Source organism: Ammodytes marinus (assembly GCF_949987685.1).
Source record: "Ammodytes marinus genome assembly, chromosome: 15".
NCBI lineage: Eukaryota > Metazoa > Chordata > Actinopteri > Uranoscopiformes > Ammodytidae > Ammodytes > Ammodytes marinus.
In genome coordinates this window covers 18,000,564-18,028,355 of record NC_137219.1, presented here as the reverse complement: position 1 = coordinate 18,028,355, position 27,792 = coordinate 18,000,564, and the positions used below count along the sequence as shown (strand labels likewise).

The window sequence follows — 27,792 nt, the reverse complement described above, 5'->3', positions numbered from 1 at the left end:
ATCACAAAATAATATGCAAAATAGTTTGCAGGGAAAAGGCGGTATGATTGTTATGGTACTTAAGTTTGAATACAAGCACTGCTTGTTTACAAAACTTGAGTTCAACTGCTGTGTGATGGCATTTCAATAATTTTTTTAAAACATAGAATTATGGACATTTATCATTTTGGACAGGACCCCATTACTGCGTTCGGAAGTGGAAAATCCGAGCCCTAATTAGACATACTTGTCTGTCAACCTTCTAAAAAAAAATCCTACAAAACAGTACCACAAAAAAAGAAGTTGTGGTACTTAAACATTGGAATTCCTGTGGTAATAATCACTGTGATACATGAGTTGTGGTGTTTTTGTGGTACTCTGAGACGTGTCGTCAACCTTCTTTAGAACAATTTACTGTAAGGCGTTCGGTGTGCCTTGGGCCTGAGGCACTCTTAGTTTTTTTTTTAAATAAGTTCAAGTCTGACTTTATAGTTTCTTATTTTGTAGTATGGAACAAGATATAAATATAAAAAATCAGATCAAAAGTGCAAGCTTCATCTTATGGTAACAAAATCTGCCTTCCAGCTTTTTTTAAGTTTCATCTCGTTTGTTTTGTCCATAAAAAACTTAGGTGCAATAATGAAAATCTGTCATTTTGTGCTGTGCTATAATGTTGGCCAGGAGCAGTAACTTTCAGATAACCAGACTAACTGTTTCCCACTTCTTCCAGTCTTAATGTTAAGCTAAGCTACCTGGCTGCTGGTTCTAGCTTCATATGTACCATAAACATGAGAATTGTATTCATTTTATCATATTACTCTGCATGTAAGCAAATAGGTGCATTTCCCAAAGTGATTCCTTAACACAACACAGTATATACAGTTTGCTACAAGCATAAACATTGCTATAAAGAATAAGCCTACCTATAGGGGAGAGTGGGGGGACTTGTGGCAGTGGGGAAGAAGTGCCAACCCTTGTTTCTAGAAAACCATAGAAGAAATTGGAAATGTGACCACATATTTAAGAAGAGCCATCCATTTGACTCATCCTGTAAAGAAGGGAGACACATGGAATAAGATATAAGCACATTTAAGCCTTTCAATGTTTTGCCTTTCAAAGTAACATTTCCATGATCAAGGTTTTTTGATTATTGTATCTGAACAATTATAGACACGTTTGAAAACATTTGACACATGTTTTAGTGCTTTAGTATGCTACACTTTAAATCTATACAGTTAGCACGATGTCAGCCCTAAACTGCTGCATCATGCTAATTATCCAAAATTCTGGGGTTGGGGTGATTTGTGCCAAAGGGCTTGGGGCGAGTTATAAGTAAGTAAGTAAAATGTTTTTATAAAAGCACATTTATAACAGTTTGCACTTTCCAAAGTGCTGTACATAGAGCATTCATTGGGTAAAAAATGAAGGTAAAATAACAATAACAAAAATAAAATACATAAAGCCCAGACATCCACATATAAACAAAGATAGTAGTGCAGAGGTAAGATAGTTAATGGAGAAAAACCCAGGGTGTACAGATGGGTTTTGAGCCTTGATTTAAAGGCAGAAATTGAGGGGAATCACATATGTCAGGTGGCAGTTGGTTCCTCAAGCACGGAGAGTTGTGCCAGTGGCATAGCTGTATACGCTGGTCACCAAAAAGAAAGTGATTGTCTACAGTAGCTCAGAAGAGACTGACATCTCCATTCCACTTAACGACACCACTGATGAAAGTTCAGATGGCCAGAAAGATGATGATGGTGACTTTGTCATTGTGAGCATTGCAGGTAAAACCACCTAGATCTGCTAGGCCTTGTTTAAGAAAATTGACCTTGAATCTTTGTGAAATATTGACTTAATATACTTCAAATAAACCTTAAATAAGTAATTGTCTAATAGATTTGTCTTGCATTACAGTTTATGAGATATATATCAATGGCACAATTTACCCCATGGTATTCATTCCAAAGGCTCATCTTACCCCGCACCGGGGGCAAGTTTATTTCAGATCCAAAGTTATTGTTGCCACGGATGCACCACATCCTGAAATATACATACATATTTTAGTTCGAGACATTACTGTCAACGCCTCACTTTGAAGTCACTTTGAGTAAAAAGTGGCACAGCTCCCCCCACTCTCCCCTATATCCTATCACCACATTTTAATCCCCATTCATATTTTGTGCCTTCACTCTTTTTGCTAAAAAACCTCTTTAGTCCCCTAATGGCTTCAGGCCAAGAACACCATGTTCCCTATTGTCTCGGTCTGGTCTAATCTCTCTCTGCTTGGACAGCTCATTAGCATCTGTCAGCGCGCCCAAAACTAAAAATGACCCGGGAGAGCTGAGGTGATGTCTGCGCAAGAAGAAGTCGGAGTAAAGAGAGTTGCTAATGCTGCAGGAGTGTTTTGACGACAGACAGGACTGTTGGACCTCACTCAGTCATTACTTTGCTTGGGGTGGGTGGGGAGGTAAGCCTTAAGAGACCTTTGTGAGAAAAAAAAGATATAAAAGGATGTGTGCGTGGGTTTTTGCAGACAAATGGGGAAAAGGTGATGTGGGTTTGCATCATCCGTCAGTTGATGAGGCTTGGTTTACGACATTATAAATCCCTTTGCCCCGACATCGTATTTCCTTCTTTTCCCCCATGTTTCCTTTGATAAAACTTTCTACCGAGAAGATTTACGCTGGAGCTTCCTTGCGGCCGAATGACAGAGCCAATTTCCCCAGCACCATTTTATCACCCGTCTTGTATTAATTAAATCAGAGTGCTTAGCATTCTGATCACATCATACAAGTCTGGGAAAGGGCCTGCTAGTTCAACCATCTCTATTATGATTCAGAACAACCACAGCCCCCAGTGGGGCCAGACAGGACCACCGTCCCGCGGGCATTATATATACAGAGTGAAATCATAACAAACTTCTTCCTCACTGGATCCCACCACCACATGACTTCATGTTGGGTGTGGGAATCATGGCGTTCAATCAAAATACACTTCTCATGACCTCAGTTTGGATAGATCCTCTTCTTCGATACCACATGTAGGGGGATGACATCATATATGGGGAGGAAGGCGTCTGTCAAACAAATGGCCTTTTGTTTTGGAGAGTTCTGCTTTGATTGACTTTGAGTGTCACCTACACGGGACAACAATAAGGTAAATTGTCTTTGAAGGCTGCTCCTGGTGCTGGTGAACTCTCTCGTCACCTTGCATGTCCAGGTATTCAGTGGCGGTTTGGAGAGTATAGGACTATAATCTAACATTGAGAATGGAGTGTGCATGCGTCTGTCCAATTTGTGTGTATTTTTTTGTGGGTTTTCATTGCATTGAACAAAACATTACATCAGCCCCACGCCCACCTAATTCAGTATGGGCCAAGTGTGAACAGAAAGAAAAAATGCTCTTGGGTCAGATCTGCATTGCAACACAGAAGAACTGACAAAGAGGGAGTGAATGTGTCCGTCTGACATAATTCCTCAGTGATTTTATCTTTTGGTTAGCTGCTGTGTCTTTTGTTTGCTTTGGTTTCCTCCTAGAGATAAGTGTGTCGCTATGTCCACCGGGCGCTTCAATACGCTAACCAGACAACCCGAACACTTGAAGTAAAAAGAAAAATGTAATGGCTGTGGTGAACTCCCTTGACCCCCACATGCTTCATAAACAACAATAGTGAGGATTAAATGATGTAGAGGGAAATAATAAACAGTCAATGATTAACACAAGCTACAAACAAGTAAATCTTTACCCAGTAACAGATGACAGGGTCAGGCTGGAAACATAGAGATTTTGACCTGTAAATGTTTGCTTTATGATTCGTTCGGCCCTGTCAGTGTGGCCAGACATCAAAATAGCTTCCAACAACCAGTAACATTGCAGCAAAGGATTGTGCCGGGAAGTTGTAATTTGTTAAAACACTTGCCATACCCAACCTCGGTCGGTCACCCCAGAAAGTAGAATAGCAAATATATTCAGTGCATATTCTCTAAAATATTAGGATCTAAAATCTTTATGACATAAGGACTGCTTAGGTGGAACACTACTGTGGCTGTCAAGCTAGCACAGAGCATGCTGAAACTCACTGGCACAGTTGGTCACAGTAGCTTCTTTCTGTTTTCATTTGGAACGGGCCGTTTAACTTAACCCTGGCATTTTGTTCTGAGGACTGCACATCACTTCATTCAATTCAACCCCTTTCCCAGCTAGGTCCATTAGCTACTGGTTGTCACATTAGATCACACAGTTTATTCAAAGCACGTATTTGTTATTTGTACCGTCTACTCCTGTCTCAATATCTGCAAACCATTCTTTTTTCCTTTTTTTGGAGCAGTTTGGCACAGAGGGTTAAATTAAAGTAGAGGTTTCAGCAGCTACGATAGCTTCCTCCAGTCTTCAACTCTCCATTACCTCAAAGATGAGCATTGTCACGATGCTATTCATGCCTATTTGATATATTGCATGTCAGTGTTAACCAAAGGCTAGTTGTTTTCCAGCAAGTAACAGTCAACATTTCATTGGCTCTTCAGTTATCATTTAACTATCCAACCTAGGCCTAAATATTGTTTACTTTAAAAGGCCTTTTACGTTTACCTGGTGCTATGCAAGCATACTATAAATTGGGAATTCATGTTGACCTTGAAAGGTGTCTTAACGCTATCCTGTAGATTTTTTAAAAAAGTAAGTGAACTAAGGTGTGTTTACTTTCTGCTGCTTCCGTGCACATGTCTAACCCAACAATACCCTGCCAGCATAGTTGACTATTCCCATTGATGCAGGGCACAATTACTGTACCTCACATTTAGCTCATTGGCCTTGTGTTCGGCTTGCAAGGCCAACAAGGCAGTGTGGCTGCCAAAGTCCTGGAGGGTTTGGCCACACTCAGCTCTCCTAAATCTGCAACTGGTGGTTCTCGGACCACTGTCAGAGCTTGGGTGGCTGCTGTCACCGGACTTTCCCGGCATGAGAGAATGGCATGGCTCAGCTGTTACCAAGGGTCAATGGGGAGAGCTGGCTCTTTAGCTGCTGGCCAGCCAAAACATCTAGCATTCAGCTAGCCTCAGCTGCTAACAGCTGGCTGTGTTGGCGTGAGCGGACGAGTCAAATATAGAACTAGGCCTATACTTTTAGCCTGGGTGACTCAAATCAAAAAAGAGTAAAGGGGGGACAATGGAGGATGTCGTTGAGTGAAAAGATTTGGCCCTGTGACAAAGGCCATCACGCCGCACCTCTGCCCCTTTCTGCTCACTGGGCAACGGCCCCTTTCAACCGCCGAGAGAGAGTAGAATAGTGCCTGCCTACCTCCCCCCATACAGCCTTGTATTGTCACACACTCTTCATCTGACTTCTCCTAAGGATAGGAGGGAAAGAAAATGAGAGGTGTGTTTCAGAGTGCTATGCGGAGCAGAAGTGGATAGGCTGTGTGGGAGTAAAAGAGGGAGGGAGACAGAGAGAGAGAGAGAGAGAGTGAAAGAGAGAGAAGTTTACAGTGCTCTCTGCCATTCCCTCTCTGACCTGAAGAGCTGAAAGGAGAGAGAGAGGGAGAGGGGGAGAGAGAGAGAGAGGGATAGGCAGAAAGAGAAAGCAGAGCTTGAGATGGCTCTTGGCACAACTCACTAGACACCACAAGTGGACTACACGAGCCAGAGGATTTCAGTGGACACTTTACTGCTTTGGTGCCTATTTTTCTCTAGGATTACCCTCGGTGTGACTACTAATTGCTTAAACCTGGGGACAACACAACAGCAGGTAGGTCAGCCTCTGCTCACTCTCTCCTCTTGTTCTGCCTGCCCTTGTGTGTGGGAAGCAACCCGAAGAGGAACACATGCCCTCTGGCAGAGTAGAAGCCGCTCAGCTGTTCTGCTTTCACACTGAAACACAGGGAACTGCTCAGGTACAGGTGCTTCTCAGCTGCTCAGCCGTCATCAAATTATGGAGCCAATGAAAAGCTCTGACCGAAATCTACCCTCTTGGCTTCATTTGAGCTGTGTGGCTAGAACCGCTACGCACCATATGAATGAAACAACTCTTCCCTGAAGCATGTACTTAATTCAGCTAGCTTTTTACACATTCAAATGATATGGATTTTCAACATGTTGCATTAATTACTCAGCCACAAGAGGACAAGGCACTATACTCTTGCTGCTGTTAATGGCAATACAGATTTGGCATTGAGAGCCAGTGCGTACAGAAAAGAGAGGGGTCATGAATCAAACATGTCCCAATGAATTACATCTTATATTGCCGTATGAATAAGGCCATTTAGTGCAAAGGCTTTTGTGCTTTGCATGTGGGAAGGGAAAGCCCACACAGCCTCTCCAGACAACAGTGGATGGCTGGTCCTCATGTTGATGGATATGCACTCATATAAAAAGTACACACATCTACTCAACCAAAGCCACGAACTCCAACACCTTTTCAGCATCATGTAGCTCTCAACTTTTATCGCACTGTACACACACAGTACAAGCACACACACCACTGCTGAACATTAAGAAGCTTGTGAGGCCTTCAGGATGACCGAATATTTATGGGTTGTAATGACGCCAAAGTGAATACCATTTCATCCACATGAAGTCATGGGCCTTTTTTTACGGAGGAGACGCATGGCCCCTGCTAGCCGCTGTCCAATTGTCAGGACGCACATCACCTTGCCTCAGTAAAAACCCAAAAAGAAAATATGAAATGGATCTTGCTCCCTGCGAGGGAATCTAACGCAGGTGTGGATTAAGCTGCTGTCAAAGATGATTTTTTTGTCAGTGTCCAGGGGCCCTGTGCAGCCTCTCCCTTTGCCTCCCACCTTCTCCAGCTGATGCGGCCTCAGTGATATCACCACCGACACAAGACAAAGAGAACCAGTGGCCAGATATTACTCATTAACATTTTTGTGCTAGTTCCAGCCTTATCTGAGCTCATCCCCCTATGGATCTGCACAGGCCCTGCAAAAGTCTGCCGGACTCAATCAGGGGCCACGAATGGGCCAATACGAGAAAAAAGGCAGACAGGTGAATGTTGTTGACTGGTGGCGAGTTATCAGCCTCATCTTGTAAATGAATCAGTCTCACTGTAAATCAATAATGTGCCCCCATGTGTAAAGTGAAACTGAGGCGGGCTAAAGCTTGGGTGTTTGCCAAAGTAGCATTGATTCGAGATGCACTATATGTGTCATTGGCTTACCTCATGACATTGCTAGAGCGCTACGTTACTCAAGTGACGTGGGTTGTTGAGGACATACTGTAGTTTAACATGGGAGGTGTGGTGCTGCTGGCTTGAGCATGTGATTGTGAGAAGCGAGACCTTTTTGGCAGTTCCAAAGTTCAAATTACAGAGCAGCTTGCTGGGGATGGACAGTCATGACAGGTCATATTGTATTAAACCCTACACCAGATGAGATGTATAACACACTGTTCCTGCATCATGTGCTAGTGGCAATTAACACAGAAGAATTGTTAAAAAAAAATGAATAGCCAATAACATAATTGGAATCAGGATGATTGAGTAGAGTACAGATATAAAATAACTAAGAGACGCTAGAACAAGACACCATGCATTAAAGAGGAGGTGTGCCTTTAAATGTTTCACATGCATTGCTTACATTATTCTATGACACCTTAATGGTCTTTTGCCCATTTTTAACTCAGTAACACCAGTCGTTCCTTAGCGGGTCTGAGCTGGTGTGTTGGATGTGCGTTTTTTATGGATGCATACATGCTAATAGTTTTTTTTTAGTATAGGCTATGTCTATGAACATGAACTCAAACACAATATAGCGGCGGGAGGTGGAGCTCATCGCTGCCAGTAGTCGGTGTCTTCCCCAATGGGTCTGGTGGGCCTCAACGACAGCTGTCAACGACACATGCACAGCTCCAGTCATATGAGGGCCTCCAGTCTTGAATTCCAAAAATGCAGTTCAGACACATTTGGATATTTCACAGAGCAGTGGTCCCTATAACTTGTGTTCCCCTTGGTTTAAAAATAAGTCCTTAAATGTCTTGACAACCCAATATCTTCAAAAGAGATCATTTGATATGCAGTGAGCAACACGGTTAGTAGATTGTTTGTTGATTGCTTCTTGACGTGTAATAATATTAGAACTGGTGAGGTCATTTCTGATGTTCACATGCAGTGGGGACATTCCCGAGTGTTGCAAATGTTTCAGCTACATCAGAGCTTAATAGGCTATGACTTGTATTTTCCCTGTATGTGTCTGGCTATCTCTAAGCACATAAATCATGCATTGCCCCATTGCATCTTTGTCAGAAGGAGAAACTGACTTTGGCTTGGTGTAAGAGGCGTTTGAAATTACACAGACGGGACAGATTAGTTGTTCTCAACCTTATTCCCTCCCTCTCTATCCAGGCCTTTCTTCTCTAATCCATGTTTTTTGAGGGGAAGTGACACAATCATGACTCTTTCAGTCATCTGCTGTGCTGATTACAGCCATCCACACACCCAAAGACCCTGTCCAGTCATGTCACTGAAACACTGCATTTCATTGTCAACCAGTTGCTGTTCTTTTCTCTCAATTGTTTTTCTCCCAGACATGAGTACAGTCATGATACTACCACAAAACAATACCAACGCTCACCTATAAAACTTAAATGGGTAGTGGTGGTGAAGATGTGGGAAAGTGCGGTTAGCCAAGTATTTTATTTGTCATTCCAAGCACTCTAGGGTCTGACATGTTAACAAGCTATGGTCCGAATAAATCTCACAATGGTTACAGTTAATGTCTGAGCAAATATTTGCCTTTTCAGACAAGCAGCAGACATTACCTTTGCACTGGAAAGTTGACATCCAACAATGGCTCCCCTTTTACCTTTGTTTTTGGTCCCCACCACCTCAAAATAAAACATATCTATGTCTGTAGCTAGCTGGATGTTCTTTTTTTCTAATGCTGGTTGACTTATCCTAATTCGCTACATAACAGGACGAGTCTGGACTTATGCAGTGCTTTGAGTTGAGTGCCGATGCAGGCAAGACAACATGCTCACAATGACAATGCTAAAGGTCTTTATCCTCTGGGGCCAGTGAATGTTTGTATGCAATTCAATGTCATTCAATAATTGTTAAGATATTTTAGTTGGTTCAAATTGGTGGACCCACCGTCATATTGCATTTCCATGGAGCCATACCTCAAGCATGGCTAAAACAGCTGCCTGCTACTAGCAATCGGTTAATAAGAGCAGGGAGACAAAGCCATATATGTAAGGCTTCAGCCATGAGGTGAAAATGAACCTCTACTTTACCTTACTATTACCTTAACCCAAAACACAGATGTAATTGTTTATTAATGATTATCTAATGCATCCTATTTGGGCAAGCCAGTTCCAGTGACATTGTTCATCCAGGCTTACTAGAAGAACATATTATGGAAGACAACAAATTGGAACCTGGGAATAACAAGTTAATTAAATTGATGTTGGTCTTACTTGCTGCCAAAAGATTTTATTATGATCTCTATCTCTACTGGCAGCTAAGAAGACAGGATTTAGGAGTGCCCACAGTCTATATATAAAGATTTTAATATGCAGTCCATGCCCTGTCACATGTCAGCATGAGCCATTTGACAAATACACTTCCAAAAATGTAAGTAACTCTTGGGGTTGGTGCCAATGTAGCAGCAGTGACCAAATGTCTTCTTCTATAACATGCAAATATAGGTTGGGCATCAGCATTCATTTGATCAATATTTTTTTACACTCTCCTCAGTAATATCTATAATAGTATAATATGTGTCATGAAAACAAAGAGGACAGGTCAATCAAAACAATACATTTAATAGATGAAAACCACATCATAGGCATGCCAAAAGGCCCAAAATTCCTAAACTGCATTATAGAATATGGGACCTCTAGCCAAGAGAGAAGATTCAGTCTGTGGAATTCTGATCTAAAAAGGCATTTGGAGGGGACGTCAGACAAATGGTCGACCCCATGGCATTGGACCACATCTGAGCCTGCTTCATCCATATGTTGTCTTGCTGTTTCTATTCATAGAACAACCATAACTTTATCTCTTCCTCGATCTCCTTGCGGTACATATGATACCCACCCCATGCTATTGGTGTACTTGAAACCATTGCATGATACGACGGTTTTGGTTTACAGTACAGACCCTCGCAATAGATCGAGTGAACGCTGTTGCCATAAGGATTGCTTTGCATTTTGAAGCCACAACCTAAAGCTATAGGGCGTTACTTCTGTTGCCCCCATTTGGAATTCTGAGTAATTACAACAACACTGTCGGCGTATCTACATGAGGTAAGCCTGTGGTGATCACACCAGTTTGTAAAAGCTGCCATACCGAGAAGAGTTTTGTGAGGCTGATAAGGCTTAATCAAGGTTGTGTCAACTTGTTTGGCGTTGGCTCGAATGTTACAGACTTTCATTTATATGAAAAAGTTATGCACTATAGCTTTAACACGTTCAGCTCTTCGACATAGTGGATGTGTTCATTTTCTCCATCCTGTATATTAAGCTTATTACTACAGACAGAGGTGAGTCATATATTCCAGCAGCTGTACCAAGCCATATGCATGGTGACAGTATGTATGTACTTTAGTGGGTTGTGTGACTGAATACAACATGCGTCACTCTCCGATCCATTTCAATGTTGTCCATAATGCACTATCAGTGTTCATAATTCATGACACAAATTAGAGCAGGTTTCAACCTGTGAAGAGTTACTATTCATTTACACGGGGATCATACAAGTCACAAATTCAATATTTAAAAAACTGCCACCAGCACAAATATCATAAATACAGCATGTGCTATTTTTTATGTGATATTGTGTGTATTCTGGAGCTTCACCTGGTCTGAGTTGTTTATGAAGCAAAGCTAGAATGAAAGCCATTAATTGGTTAAATTCAATGTACATAAATACCTGCACTCCTGTCTCTTTGCTCATCAGTGAAGCCTTAAATGCTCAAGCTGCAATAGGCTGAGGGGATCAGGTTAATGTGCAGGAGAATACTACAAGATGAAACCCACCACCTATGCTGACATTTTGGCTCCTGTGCGGCCGGCCAACGTTAGAGTTATTGTTGCTAAATGGGGTATTAATAGACGCTACCATTACAGGAAAACAAACTGTAAATGCTTGTGTTTAGTCTACAAATTTGACAGTTAAATTTAATATCATTGAAAAAAACAAATGCATCAAAGTAGAATCTCAAAGGAATGTGTGAAAAAAGCCAGCCACCCTGCTATGCCGGAAGCGTCTTTATTTTCCGGGAACATTGCTGTTATGTAAATATCTAACCCCAGAACACACTGTCCATCAAAATCCTGGAACACACTGCAGCTCTGCACCCCCGCATGGGAAATAGGTGTTCACAAAACTTCCAATATCACGTGGATTGACTCGTATATAGCTTTGAATCTCACACACAGCTACAATAGCTTTGATTGAAATTCCCATATCTTGGCGAGCTTGTGTGTTTTTCTTGTCAGGACCAAAGAGCTTCTCAAGCGCACTGCATTTTATCAGTGTCCTCCGGCAGCATGACTTGCCAAACGCTCGCATGCAAAGAACATTTCCCACTCCTTATTAAGTCACATCGGGTTTGGAGTGTGAATGCATCAATCCAACTGAATCAAACAAATCCTTTTTTTTTCTATAGCATGTTGTTACATTATTTTGCAGCTGCTGTCCCTGAACGTCATTTCTGGCAAATTAATTTGGCTACAAGACAGACTCTTATCCCCAGACCTCTCCGCCTTTCCTCAAGTTTTCTCTGAACATCACAGACGAACACAGTGTTCAACTGTATTGTAAATTGAATTTTCGGGAATTAAAGTGAGAAATAACCATAGGAAATAACAGAATATAGGTGTCACTGTTGTAGGGCTATCATCACTACGGTGACCAGACCCCATCATGCAAACAGTTTACTTACCTTGGTAATGTTCGTGCTTATATTTTATTTTACAGCTCTGTAAGGTTAATATCTGCATATGAACACACACAGGGTTCAAATTCAGAATGTACGCAGAAATGTATACTTGAATTCTGAAGTACCACACCATTGCTTTTGTCCAACCAACAGTCCAACACTTAAAGATATTCAACTTAAAATTGTGTAGCCCCCCTTTCTTTTTAAACTTGGAAATGGAGGCACGTGTAATTGCCTGGGCCTATAAATACTCATATATGTGACAGCTGGACCTGCCCAAATGATGGGATAGATTTGAGGTCCTGCTTTAAATTTAGGCTCAGGCCTTGACTGGGGCCTCGCTGGGTATTAGTCCACCCTTTCATATTAGAAGGCACTATGGAATTGGATGCCGGGCAATAAGTAGCATTGTGTCGATGGTTTAAATGCCACGGATGTGTGCGGGCATTGTGGTGGATTGGCGCAGACCTCAGAGTAACGGGTCATTGTCTGCCAGCACTCCTTTTATTTTTCATCGAGACAACTGGCTATGTTGCATGTCAGACAGGAATGCAGAGGCCACGTGCCTTTGGAATCCCCATTTGTTACTCATGAGAATTTACTACAGGGACCAGTGAAGGTGGATCAAAGACTTGTTGTATCATCAATAAAGGGCCTGTTAAAGTGGTAGTGATCATTACCCTCCACTAAAGCTTTCAATGACTCTGTGTAACTTGGGGAAAGTTGTACTTTTGACAATTGAGTCCTTTGTAATGAATACATATTTTAACATTAACAAATGAACACAATAATGATGCCCATATGTAAACTGAAGAGTGTTGTGTATAGTGACAAACCCACAGACGATCGGTGTAGTCCAACAGTCCAATCTCTATGGGAATCTCAACATTAAGGGAAATTTGTTTATTCAAAGCCATGTACAGTGGTGTATAAAATGTGTTTTGCTAGAAGTTCAGACCATCTGCGATAACTCGTTTGTAGATGCAGGTAGTTGGAGGGAGACAAGGTGCTTTGGCAATATGCTTTGCATGAATTGTGTGGGATTCTCTTTTCACTTGACACACCTTTTAATAATCTCATATTTTTCAGCCGGATGCATTTAGATAATGAGTTCCTTGATGTGTATTGAATTCTATAATCACTTTGTTTTTTACAGTCAGCTAGCTCTCATCTATAACTACAGACTTACTCCTGGCCTGCTCTGTTTGACCGGGATTGACACTGTAAAACGAGCCCAACAGTTACAGCAAATTCACTGGATTTTCATGGCATCAGCCCAGAAATTAAAAATAAACCAACTGAGTGCCTAACCAAGTGTCAACCGTTTTGGTGTGGTACTCTTGAACTCTGCCCGAGTCATTTACAGTACTGGCACGTGGTTCCTGTGTTTCATCACTCTCATGCCCCAGTAGTGCCAGCCTTAATGCCCTCCACCACTGGGCATTTTCCCTGGCCATTCAAACTCTCTGGCACTGCCTGAATGGTGGGATGAACACTGTATACGCACTTTGTTTACGCTGCAGTGCTGCGACATTTGATTCAACGATAGCAGGCCCACTACTGAAACTAATCGTTATGGACAGGAAAGAAGGCACTGCAATTAATCTCCAGTTCTCTCCTTGCAAGCCAACTAGCACTCACTGAACTCCCAGGACTTACGATAAGGAATGTACTTAATGTGTTGGCCTGTCAGATTTTCTTTTCTCTTCTGTTTGAACTTAGAGATGCATTCCCTGTTATCTTGCACTCTTCCCTACTCATGTGCTTCATGGGCCTTTTTTTCCTGGAAACAGGTGGGATTCAAAGAGACTGCTTTCACGCATCATTAGAATTCACTGCGCTCCTAAACTGCGGACGCCTATTACAGAGGAAGATAAAAAAAATCTAGATGTGAACCGAAACCTTTGATAGACTCTCTTTCAAACATTTCAACTTTGCATATAGAAAGTCTAATTCCCTTCCTAGGCTGATTCAAATTGTTATTAGTGTTCTACCTTGGGCCTCCATGATTACAAATTGTTTCAAAGATCATTATCCAGACATTTGTGTGTGTGTGTGTGTGTGTGTGTGTGTGTGTGTGTGTTATGCACAGTGTATATCTCTCTCTATCTATATATAGTGTGAATGCAACATTTGATGTGTTTTGTTTGTGCTGTTGCAATGCATTCAGTCCGGTGGTTAAGGGTGAATTCCTGACATTTTGGCGAGCTCGCTCAGGATGTCTCAATGCATGATTCAGAGGCCAGGGTGCTATGACATCAGCAGGGTGCTACGGTGGGGATTTTTGGGGCCAGGGGGTGACTTCTGTTAGTAATTAAAAAGTGCTGTTGATGTCATATCTGAAATCGATCACATGGAGTGCACTTGCTCACTGTCTGGCTGTTGTTAGAGAGCTTAAACAAACACATGCCTGCACGCACACGCACACACACAGTCACACACGCATGCACACGCTCACGCATGCACACGCGCACACACACACACACACACACACACACACACACACACACACACACACACACACACACACACACACACACACACACACACACACACATTCACCAAGAGAGACAAACACACGTCTTTTAATGTGATACAATGCTTATTTGGCAATCCATTGCAGTGTTCCCAACCATTGGTACGTTCTCAGCTCATTTGAATTTTTATTTTTTTAAATTAAAGAAATGTATCCAGACGTTTGCAATAAGGAGGAAGAAAGACAAGAAGAGTACAAGCTTGCTATATGTTTAAATCATCAGGATTACAAAAAAAACGTGCTACAGGCCACTTAACCAAGACTTGCAGCGTTATGAACTTTAGAACTTAGAGTCTGTCATTGACAGATTTGTTCTTTGGGATCTGGCTAAAATGTTTGACTCAGACGCTTAATGTCAGGAGAGAAGGCTAAAGCACCCAGGAGTGCCACAAATGTGCTTCAAGATCGTCAACGCTCAGCATGAGATTCACAACCCATGTGAGAGAACTCGGCCGTGCCAGGAATGAAAACACCGCCATGCGACACGCAAACACACAAACCAACACACACACACACACACACACACACACACACACACACACACACACACACACACACACACACACACACACACACACACACACACACACACACACACACACACACACACACACACACACACACACACACACACACACACACACACACACACACACACACACACACACAGCGCTCGGAAATTATGGATATTTATTCCAGATTAGTGTAGGACAATGCCATCCAGTTGTAATCCTGTGTATTGGTGCAGTATATCTGTGTTTATGTCAGTGCTCAAAGTGGGCCAGTAAGGCAGAGAACAGGAACTTGCGATATGACGATAGATGGTCAAAGACCAAAGTAATAAAAATCCATTGTAAATTATATGACCATGTGCTACCACAATCTGAAGTTATGCAGTAAAAAAATAAATTGCGTCTCTCCTCTGTTCTTTGCGCAGGTAGAGGATGAGGTCCAAAAGCAGCGGGGTGGAGAGCCCTGCCAATGGAGTGCTTGGGGTTCCTCAGGGTGACCCCGCCATCAGCCAAGACCAGGAGGTGGGTCTGCCCGTCAAGAGCCTGATAGCCAAAGTTCAGCAGAAGGAAGGAGAGGAAAGGGGAGAGGTGGAGGTGGAGGTGGAGGTGATCTCCGACAAAGAGAAGCGCCTGTGTGATTCACCTGAGGCCGGAGGAGAGAAAAGAGGGGACGTCTTAAATATGTCCAAAGATGATCTGCTGAAACTGCTGGGGATCATGGAAGGAGAGGTTCAGGTGAGCTGAGTGTTTTCCTCTGTTGTTGTCTTATAAGGACCCACGGTGACATCCAGGTTACACACACTTTGAATGTCCCAAAATGTTCCTCATACAGGTTTATACTCGATTTTTACTCATTAAGTCCCTTAGTGACATATACTCAACATCCTGGTGTGGTTGTCATGTGACAGCCATGTGACTGTGTCAGGAAGTGACTTCCCAAAGATTGCAGTGTGACAGCTGCACACAATTGGAGAAATTAGCAAATTTCAAAAGCTTGTTTTTTGTTACTGAAGGTGAGTTAAAACCCATTTAGCATTTCTAATGCTTTAATAAGGTGTCCTGTATTACATTTAACCTAGTCTGACCATATTTCATTAACAACTTTATATAGAACAAGTTAGGTAAATATCGGGCCGTGAGCCTCAAAATAGTCATAAAAATTTGGAGTGACGTATTTGTTACAATAACAAAAATGGTAATAAGCTAATCAATTAATTTTAGTGTTTAATTTATGTTGAATTAATATATGTTCTTTTGCTAAAGTCAAAGTACATTTGAACAAATTTAAACAAAAATGAATGACAACACATTCTAATATTAGGGTTAAAAAAAAGTTGGGATAATATTTTGGATAAAATTTTTTTTTTAATTTCATAAAAAATAAAATAAAATGAGAAAACACCAGAAATGTGTTCTATGTGGTCTACTTAGTCTGTGTACACTACCATCCCTCATATTTTTCCTATAGGGTACGGTATGTCCAATGATAAGGGATAGAACACATATCTTTGAACTTATTTGTGGATGAGCACCCTATCAGTTTGAAATTGGAAAGTGTCTATGCTTTCATTGGATGGTGTTGGACTGTAATTTTTTGCATAACAGCTCTATCTTGTGGCTGAAAATGGAAGTTGATCATACCAGAAAAAAACAAGCAAATGTGCCATGTGTTTTACAAAGTGACAATTTTCCAATGCATTATACAAACGCTACAGGGGTATAAACAACCTAAAGGGGATGTACTGTATTAAGAGACTTTGTATCATGTATATGTGTTTGTGATTTCAGGCCAGAGAGGATGTTATCTGCATGCTGAAGTCCAAACCGAATGCCCCAGAGTCCTTTGAATCACGTTATGGCTCTGCGGCCCCCGGTTCAGCCCTACAGGCCCTGCAGCGGGACAACTTCAACAGTGGTGCTGAGCCGTCAAAGAACAGCGTCTACCAAAAGCCTATGGTCGAGGTCAGTTACTGACTGTCAGTCACAGCAATGTTACTGTTGTCAGCCCATTTAAATGTTTTGTTTCTAAATGTTCCAGGTCATTTTGGACCCATGATTTGTTTGCACTTGAAAAAAAATTAAGAGACCACTCCAAGTGTTCAGTGTCTATCGTTTGACTATTTATAGGCATATGTTTGAGTAGAATGAACTTTTTGGTTTTATACTATAAACTACTGACAACATTTCTACCAAATTCACACTAAGAACATTATCATTAAGAGCATTTCCATTAAGTAACGTAATTTAATCTTTCATTCTTGCAGCAGGTTATAATGAATGGTGTTACTTTTTTTGCGTATTAAGTCACAGCAAATAGAATTCCGTTGTTATGTGCCCTTGGTGTGTTTGTGTGTATATGTCCCTGGGTGTCCTTGATTGTGTATGTCTTTGACCTCTACCAGCTGGAGCGTCTGCAGGAGAAGCACAAGGAGACGTACCGGAGGATGCTGGGTCAGCTGCTGCTGGCTGAGAAGTCCCACCGCCGCACTGTGCACGAGCTGGACACGGAGAAACGCAAACACGCAGACTACATGAACAAGAGCGACGACTTTACCAACCTTCTGGAGCAGGAGAGAGAAAGGTCAGAGCGACATAGCTGAGAGGAAATTGCCACACCCCTTAAACAGTATGGCATCAGATTCAAAAAGATCAGAACGATATGCATACGTACTTACACAGTAAAATCCATATTTCTGTCTGGAGCATTTTGTGTAACACAGTCCAATATAGGTACGAGTACAGAAAACATGTGCAAATGCTGACATGCAGTGTCACTGTGGATTGCAATGATACGGAATGGAAAAAAATATAGAATTATACACGTTATAAATACAGTGTGAGTTGTGACAATGAGACACTATTTGATGTCACTGCAACTGTATTCGGTGTAATTAAACAAACACTAGATATTTTGCTTAAATGGATTTCGCGTCTGTAGATAAAGGTGAACTAAATGGAATAGAATAATAGTGTAAAAAGGTAGGTGAAAGGAGAGAGGCAAGGAGAAGAGTGAGAGTAGGGGATTACTAGAGTGATAACCTCACATAGCTTTGTTTGACAGGGTGAAGTGTGGAAAAGAAGAGAGGAGGGGAATGGAGAAAGGGGTCCTCCTTGCTGTGGGAAATAGGGAGGTTAGGGTTAGAGAGGGGAGGAGAACAGGAGGAAAGACAAGCAAAGGCACAAAGGGCTTACAGGGGAGCGAACCTCCCATGACATCATCTGTGAAATGAAGTCACCGCTGAAGGTTGCGACCCGGCTCGCTGGTCAAGAGGAGACAAGGGAATGAGAGATTGGGTGGAGAGAAAGAGGGACGTACACACAGTCCTGCATCAGGGAATGGGGTGGACACATCGTGTGTGTGTGTGTGTGTGTGTGTGTGTGTGTGTGTGTGTGTGTGTGTGTGTGTGTGTGTGTGTGTGTGGAGGGCCTCACAGAGATCACACAAGCTGGGAGTGGAGATGCGCACTGAATTTGAATGAGGAAGGAGGCCCTACTAATTAACGCACATACGTACACATGAAAGAGTTCAATTGGCTGTTGCTTGTTGGGGAATGCATTTTGTCGCAATTCCCATAACACATCACTGCCACTTCTCACACCATAGGCCTGAGAGATGGGGGATGTTGCTTGCATTCATCGCATATTGTACACGTAGGTGTATATATGGTTTCTATGCATAACTGCCTTTGCAGAATCATCTGTGAAATACTGTGTAGTATATACAGTACATTAATCTGTAGAGCAGACAGGGCATCCCTTATATGCTGCATTTCATGAGCTGTCCGAACTTCAAACAGTTCCTTTTCCAGCGCTTGAGGCACTGACTACTTCTCTTCCTTGAGCTGTTGCTGCAGGAAACAGACCGTGGAAGCTAAATCACAGTCCTGACAGCTGAGCTGCCATCAAACACTGGAGCGAAAGCTCTGAAATGAGCAGCAGACAGCAGGCCTACGCTTACTCCTATGTCTGCTTTCATGAGACAGTGAAAGACGGAAGTCAAGATGCAAAACATTGAATGGAAAATTATAAAATAACTAATGTAATGCAAAGCTTTCATTTTTTTTCCTCAAGCAAATTGCTTAAGGGTATTTATATTGAGTGTGCATCATTACACAGTTTGGGTCGCAAAACTGAATACATACTGTTCTGTTGAGCATATCATTTGACTGACATTCTACTGAACTTGACTTCAAAACATTTCTAACCTGAAGCAAAATGTGTGCATGAATGATAAAATCATTAGATGAAAGTCTTTTGGGTTTCACTTTGATGTACAGGCAATTTTACAAAGTAGATGTGACAGTAGCGGTGGGCGTAAGTAAGTACTGTAGACTATTCTATAGTTAGGCGTGGTGCTTTTAGCTAAATGCTACAGTCAGCATGTTAACAGTGAGTCTCACAAAGATAATGCTAACATGCTGGGGCTAAGCAGGTATAATGTTAACGATGTTCACTGTCTAAGTTAAGTGTGCTAGCATGCTAACAGTTTGTAATTACCACTTAACACAAAGTACAACCCCAACAAATGGGAATTAGGTATTTGGTCATACACCAAAGTATTGGACCATTAAAAATGTTGACCTAATAATTGCACTATAACTTGATCCTTGATTTGTAAAGAAGTCCTCCTTCTAATGCCAGGTAGTTTCCAGCTGGTTCTTTGGCTCAAGCCAGGTTGCCCTCTGTCACCTCGCTGAGAGTGAAGGGGATGATCTCTGCTTCGTCTTGATCTGTCAGCACCCACTGAGACCAGATTTTCTCTATCTGTTACAATAGAAGGACACAAAATTGACTTAGACCTATGAAAATACACCGAAACAGAAAGGTGTAAACCATAGAAAGATTGATTGATGGAAGCGCATACAGTGTGGAAACAAATTAAAAAACGCAAGACTTTCCTTGCACGAACACTCAAACACCTATAAACAAAAAGCAAGCACATACTGTATCTGGTACCACTTTGTTTTGACATTCTCTCGTTCAGGTGAGATGGAAGCATGTCATCATCTCATATTTACCAATGTGATCTCCTCCAGGCCTCTGGGTGAGAGTGAAGAGAGAGAAAAGTCAAAGGTCTTGTGCCAAACATCTGCAGGAATGGCGAGGATGGGCACAGGGGAAGCAGTTTCTGACTGGTAGCCATCAGCCATTAACACCCTCCCAAAGAACAGAACAAGTTATATGTCAAGAAGTTAAACTATTCAAGTGTCATGGTGGTATGTGTAATGAATAATGGAAGAAATGACTCCCATTCCTGAAGGGAGTTTCAAAGAGTGCAAAGTCACGCACACAAAATGAGAGAGAACAGACCTGACAGTGAAAACAATGAGGATTGGTCTCCTGTAATTTTAAACCCCTTGCAGCAAAAACTTTGTTCGACTCAAACAATATTCAACCAGTCAAATGCCGATTATGTTCGCAAACCTGTGGTTATCTTTAAATAGCCATAGTCAATAGTCCACTTTGCTTATGATTTCTCTCTTTTAACACCACATCAATCTTATGTACTGCACACCATCATTGGCTCTCTTGCTTAACGTATAATGCTTTTTCTCTGTCAAGAGGTGCAATTACTGTACAACATAGTGTTTTGACAGCTTTTTGGCAGCTCATGTCTGCTTCAACACTCAGCCTCCTGTCACAGAGGGGCTGCAGTGCCTCAGAGCAAATTCCCCAGGAAGCATGGGATGAGATGTTTTTCTGTGATGAAAAACCAAGTCTCTTGTGGGTGTTCGCTTGCAGATCGCACCTGTGTATTTGCTTGAAAAAATGTGTTTTTGTTTCTTTCACACATAGTTTAGTTGGTGAAGAAGCTGAACCCCTCGTTCAAACAAGTTTCTTAATCTTACAATGCACTTGAACAATTTAAAACTAAGAATATACATGTATTAATATATATATATATAGTATATTAATATACAAAATAATAGTAGCACGCTTCATAGGAAAGGTCCTTATTTATTTAGTTTGCATTACTTCATCATTAGCTCTGATTTCCCTGTGGTTATATTTCGATTCATAACTTTTAGTCACACGTTCATATTTGACTCTCTGGACTGGATACACTTCACACAGCCAATTCATCCATAGTTATTTCTTCCTTAGAAACAGAGTGAATCATTGCAAGACTTATGACTTTACCACTGGCGCCAAATATCACTGACATCATGACTTTGACCTTTGACAGAAAGTAATTTTAGAGCGCCACTTTCCAGGGTATCAATGACATCTGACTGCGTTAGTATGAATTTTAAGAGCTGCACTCTAAGATCTTGCTGGCTCCTTTGTACAGTAGCCTAATTTCACTTGGCAATGAAGGCTGCTGGTAATATGAATCAACGTAAATGTTTGCTGTCATCTATAAACTTAGAATAAACATTTGGAAATCAAAATGTTATTCATTTGCAGATATGTAAAGGTTGGTTGGAACCGTGATTTGTTAAGATGAACTGTATCTATACAGTTTAATGCAATTGCCAGGGCATAACACTCCATAAACCCATTGTCATGGTTCTGTATCCTCCCAGATCTTCTTCACCTCAAGGGAGACATCCAACTCATCCAAATCTGTTTTCCTCATCACATGTAGACAGGGAACACAGTTCAAGTCTAGTTTCCCCTTGAGGGGGAACTACAGCAGACATACTCTTCTGTCTCCTGTATGCAGAGGCAACATCCTTTGGAGAATGGAGATATAATTTAATTGGCACTGAACTAGCGCTGAAGCTGATTTTGTCTGAGAAGAATTGTATTATCTTCAATGTCTTTGTAATACCTTTGTAAACTGTATGTAGTCTAAAGTGGTCTTCCCTCAAACATGACATGTTTTAAGAAAGTGTTGAAATTGGAGGGAGTTTTACAAGTTTTGCAGAACACTCCTCCTGTGGCAATGGTCCCACCCCCTTCACAGAGTCCACTGCCTGAACAGCACATACACTCTCAAACACACATTACTGCCTTATATGGGTGAGGTGACATCACTCACTAGAGGTCCGGTGGTGTTCCACATTTATTCACCTTTCATTGTCCTGATAACATGCTTGGAATGGGACGGTTGGAGATCTGTGCAGAAGGAGGCCCTGCTACTTTTTATGTATTCTCAATGGATTTGGTACAATACCAACAATTATTTATGTGCTGACTGTAGATCATTGATAGTGGGTAAGTTTCAAATGGGGTTTGTAAAGTTTCAGAGGTTTTGTGACTATGTCCATAGTGGAAATGTTTTGAAATATGCTTATTTTGAACATTTAGTATTTTAAAGCTTTAGATGTACAATCATGCTTATTGTTTGTACTGGTGCCTGACTTATTTGGTTTATTTTGCAATGCAAAAAGTTGAATGTTGTATTAGCATGTCCCAGGGGTTGAGAAGAGAGAGGATGCAGCTTTGCATTCAATCTGCTTTGCATGCTTTCTGTTGGAGCCAGAGATGAGAATAGGCATGAGCAGCTTAGAAAGAAGCTAAGAGAAAAGCAGACCTCTTGGTAAGGGGCTGGGAGTTCAACTTTCACTAGCATTATGTGTTCCTAGTCTTTATCTCAACAACAGGGATGAACATAGCAGCTGTGTTTGGGAATTGTATTGTAGGTCTTTTTCCGTTTTTCCTCTTCTCTCCTCCTTGATCATATGTGTTACTCTACTCTTGTAGAGTAACACATATGATCTTTATTTTATTGCACAATATACTGTATCCATAACACAATCAACAATTAGTTATTCCTTGTATCAGATAGATAAATACAAAGCATAAAGTGCAATAAAGGAATCAGTTACTACATTTCTTTGAATGATAGTTTAAATGTGCTTAAATATCAATGGGTGTGTGCGTTTTAAGATCATATCTGTCATAATGAGGGAATGCCTTGACACTTAAACTAGTCTTACGAAATGTCTGAATAGAATCAGGATTATCACTCACAACCATTGAAACTTTCACTTTTATAAAAGTTGCATCCTGGAATACAAATGTATCAAATTTCCATGACACAATGGCAAACATAGTTACATAGTTACTGACTTTGACATAATAAACACAGCACTAATGCCTTGCCTTTGTTTTTCCCCTTCACATTTTAGACTGAAAAGGCTGCTGGAGACCGAGAAGTCTTACCAGGTTAGAAAGGAGAAGGAGCACTCTAAACGGCTGGCCAAGGTGCAAGAAGAACTGGTCAAGCTGAAGTCCTTTGCCCTGATGTTAGTCAATGAGCGCCAGCAGCACCTGGAGCAGATGGACCAACAGAGTCAGCGGGTACAGGAACTCAGCCAGCAGCTCCAGCAGCAGGAGCAGGCACTGAGTGAAGCCAAGGAGCGGTCTCAGGAGGATGGCCAGAGGTTACAGAGCCTGGAGGCTGAGCTTAAGGACAAATCTGCAAAGCTCACCCAGCAACACGAGGAGATGAGTTCCAAGCTGGCCAGTCAGGAGATCCTCAACCGTCAACTTAATACCAAACTTTCAGGGCTCACACATAAAGTAGAGGAGCTAGAGGAGAGCAACAGGCCCTTGAGAAAATCCGAGGAGGAACTGCAGGAGCTAAGGGAAAATATCAGTAAAGGGGATTGTGGCAACTCCAACTTGATTGCTGAGTTGGAGAACTTGCGGAAACGGGTGCTGGAGATGGAGGGAAAGGATGAGGAGATTACCAAGACTGAAAATCAATGCAAGGAGTTAAGAAAGAGGCTACAAGAGGAGGATTGTAAGAGTAAAGACCTCAGACTAGAAGTTGAGAAGCTCCAGAAAAGAATGATGGAGTTAGAAACACTTGAGAGTGCCTTCAGCATTAGCAAGTCTGAGTGTGCACAGTTACACTCATCTCTAGAGACAGAGATGGGACTGACCAAAGAGCTCTCAGATGAAGTCGTAGCCCTAAGGATCCGTATGAAAGAGATTGAGTCCTCTGAGCTCAAGTTAGAAAAGTCCGAGCTAAGCCTTGAGGACGACTTGAGTAAACTAAAGTCACTGACTGTTGCTTTAATGGAAGAACGCAAGACCCTGATGGACAAAATGAAGTCAGATGACACGAAAAAGGAGGATTTGAATAAGATGGTCAAAGTTGAGCAGGCGAAAGTTATGGAGGTAACTGAGAAATTGATAGAGGAAAGCAAAAAGCTTTTAAAGTTGAAATCAGAAATGGAAACCAAAGTAGAGAGTCTAACCATAGAAAAAGCTGAGCTAAGCAATAAGCTAGCCTACGAAATAGATACAACTAAGGATCTGAATTCTAAGGTCAGTCAAATGAAAAAGAGGCTAGATGGATTTGAGGAAGAAGAAAAGCTATCAGCGAATAATTCAGTTAAATGTGACATTGGACGAATGTCTGACCCTGTTAAAAGAGAAGACAACAGAGTCAAGGAACTGACTTTTGAGATTGAGCGCCTGAAAAATCGCCTCAAACAACTCGAAGTAGTCGAGGGAGATTTGATCAAGACAGAAGATCAGTATGACATGTTGGAGAAAAAGTTCATGACTGAACAAGACAAAGCCAACGTTCTTTCCCAACAGGTGGACGAAATGAGGAGTCAGATAGCACGAAACAAAGCAATTGAGAAAGGAGAGGCAGAGAGCCAGGAAGAAGACCTCCGACAACGATGCAAGAGAGAGGAGGTCAAAACCAGTGAACTGCACTCTGATGTCATAGCCCTAAAGGAGAAGATCCATGAACTGATGCACAAGGAAGACCAACTTTCTCAGCTCCAAGTGGATTACTCAATCCTGCAGCAAAGGTTCTTGGAAGAGGAAGAGAAAGCAAAGAACATGGGCACTGAAGTTTTCCATCTGACCAAGGAACTTGAGGTAGCAAAGCGCCATAGTCGAGCACTAAGGCCAAGCTTGAATGGCAGGAGAATGGTGGATGTCGCTGTAACATCCACTGGAGTACAGACGGAGGCATCGTCCACTGGGCCCACAGAGGAGGACACCCCAGCTTTGTTTATCAGGAAGTCTGTTCAAGAAGAGCATCACATCATGAGTAACCTCAGGCAGAAGTGCCTGAAGAAGCCAACAGAAAAGAGTGGTGCTATTGAGCGTTGCCCTTCATCTGGCAGCGACTTGGGAATGAAGAAGTCCTGGATTCCTTGGATGAGGAAGAAGGACCACACACCTCAAGAGACCAACTTGGAAAAGCCTCTGCACATTAATGGAAACCATTTGCATTCTGAACTGACCATGCCACAAAAGCAAGGGCAACCTTTTCACATCAGAGTTACACCGGACCACCAAAACAACACGGCCACTCTTGAGATCCGAAGTCCCACTGCTGACGTTTTCTCTAGTTCAGTTCCCCTAAGCCCCAACTCATCTCAACCTAAATCCAGAATCACAATCATTCCCACCTACTCCGCTCCAACCCACAAGAGAAAGACTACCATTGGACCTCAGGGCCCTGAAAGAGCCAAGTCTCCAGTCATTATTACAACGATATCCAGAGCCAAGTCTCCAGAGAGCAGCCGAGCTCCCTCCTCTGCCTCAGGAAGGCCCTTGTCCCCTGTTTCTATTACGACAGTGAGCACCGCTATAGTGCCTGAAGCATCTGCCTCCCCAGAACCCCAGGAGATGACCATGGGCCGAGCTGTGTTCAAGGTTACCCCAGAGAAGCAGATGGTCCCAATGCCTGTACGGAAGGGCCACAACAACGCTAGCATTATCACCACCACTAAAGATAACAAGATCCATATCCATCTAGGCAACAGCATCACCCCAAAGATGGTAGTCAGACCAACGGCTACTGTAACAGAGGGCAAAGAAATGACCTTATCAACTGGGACAGTTTTACGCTCCCCCCGTCAAATCACCACCACTGCAACCAGGAGCATACAGAGCAAAGTGATGAGCAGTATTACGATTTCCCCTGTTCCGTCCACTACTTCCAGATCCACACAAAGCATTGTAAGTTGTTTGGCAGGGGACAGGGAGAGGTTAGAATAGGGGTACACACACACACACACACACACACAAACAGACACACACACACACACACACACACACACACACACACACACACACACACACACACACACACACACACGCACACGCACACGCACACGCACACGCACACGCACACGCACACACACACATACTTACACATACTTAGAGATGTGGGAACATATAGCTGTGGGAACATAGACACGCTTCTGAGCCAGGCTAGCTATTTTAACTTGCTTCCATTTTAAGCTAAAACTAACTAGCTGCTGGTCAAAGGCTGCTTATATTTAGTGTACAGACATTTCCCATTATTTCAAACTTCTTTAAAAGGCATCAAGTTTTTTCTTCATTGTCTTGAGGGAAACAATGGTTTCATAATACAATATTACACATGTCATGTTTCATAAGCTCAATGTGTTCCATAACAGCTTCATCTCACGCTGCTAAGAATCAGAGAAAGCAGAGAAGAAACACTGTGTTTGGGTTTCAGTGGACCTTATAATACGCTCTTTGTAGATCAGATGGATAGCGTGACTAATGATGTGGCACTTTGCCACCTTTCTACTGTCATGCTGTAATTTATAGTTGTTACTCAGTGTTTACATTCAAAAACAGCCATGCAGGGCTCAGTGCCCACTGGCTGACACAAAACAGCCTTGCACCAGTAACAGCACACTGACTGAAACATAGCATGGAGTGCCCACCCACAGGGACTAAAGTAAAAGAATGAATAAATATTTACATTTTTCATTCACAGTATTCCAATAGCATACTTTATGAACAGTTACATTGTTTGGAAAATTCTGAATTCCTTTTTGCCTTTAATGGGTTTTGCCCCTTTTCCATTATTTACTCTTAATGGTCCACTCAAGGGCTCCCCTGTCTCCATTCTGAAACTGTACTCTCTCTCCCTATTGTCAACAGACTGGGCATGATGCCCAACCACCTCGCACTGGGCTGACCCGCATCCCAATGTCCAAGAACCTAAAGACGGGGAAAGCTGTGCTGGGATCCCTAGGGATCTCGGGTGGAGTGAAGCTGGAGTCCCGAGCTGAGAGTCAGTCTATGAGGATAGAAGTGAAAAAATCCACTTTGCAAAATGGAGGAAAAGCCTGATTTAAATAGTTACACCACCCAAAAACACACAATTTACAATACAAACACATTCAAATAAGATGCTTCTGAGAGATTGCGACAACACACTGTTAAAAGCTTATGTAGCTTTTGTAATTGAACTTATATTAAAGTATTCTTGGTTTGTCTGTCTCCTTTCAATTTCTCACATTTAGATCGAGGCATATCTGTATTCAGAGTGTGTATTTTGATGGGCATTTAGACTAAATATTATATCAGACTGCATCTACTAACTGCTTCTCGCTTTGAGTGGTTGTCTCATGTATAAGAAGTTTGTTGATAATATTTTATAAGGACACGTATGTAATAAATGAAAAAAACTATTTTCCATGTTCATGATTTTTATTTTTTCTGTAAAAAGATTTGTACTAAAAGGTATTTTAAATAAATGTGATTTCAAAGGGTATTGTGATATGCTCATTTATGTATGACAATAAGTTATACGAATATACTGCGAATATGGAGAGAGAATTGTATTCAACTTGTTTCATCTGTGTATTGCACGTTATGCTTAAATTACAGTCGGCCTATTCCCAGATGCTACTACACTGGATAACGCAGTCATAGACCAAAAATAATTGTTGGAGTCCCAGTTTCATCACTTTATTTCAATACATAAAGAAGGAAAACATAACTGTAATATTTTAAATTTCATTATCAAATGAAGTAAGATAAATGTAAAAACCGGAGACTATCAATCTCAAATGCAGTTTTGAAAAACCATACGTTTCGATTCCCATCTAAAGTTTTCAGAGGGCAATTTCAAGTTGTAAAAAAAAAGGCTAAAATGAATCTATCAATTTTATTTAATTTGT

General features: G+C 41.8%; 1 protein-coding gene across 1 annotated transcript; it reads left to right on the top strand.

Moving 5' to 3' along the window:
• Positions 1 to 5,541: 5,541 nt before the first annotated feature.
• Positions 5,542 to 27,267, top strand: LOC307262253 (filamin-A-interacting protein 1-like). The gene is made up of 6 exons (XM_080043078.1): positions 5,542 to 5,728; positions 15,353 to 15,658; positions 16,712 to 16,885; positions 17,326 to 17,504; positions 23,002 to 25,807; positions 26,768 to 27,267. The coding sequence occupies exons 2-6, from the start codon at positions 15,356 to 15,358 to the stop codon at positions 26,957 to 26,959; spliced, it is 3,654 nt and encodes a 1,217-aa protein (XP_079899204.1). The 5' UTR covers positions 5,542 to 5,728; positions 15,353 to 15,355; the 3' UTR covers positions 26,960 to 27,267.
• The last annotated feature ends 525 nt before the right edge of the window (positions 27,268 to 27,792 follow it).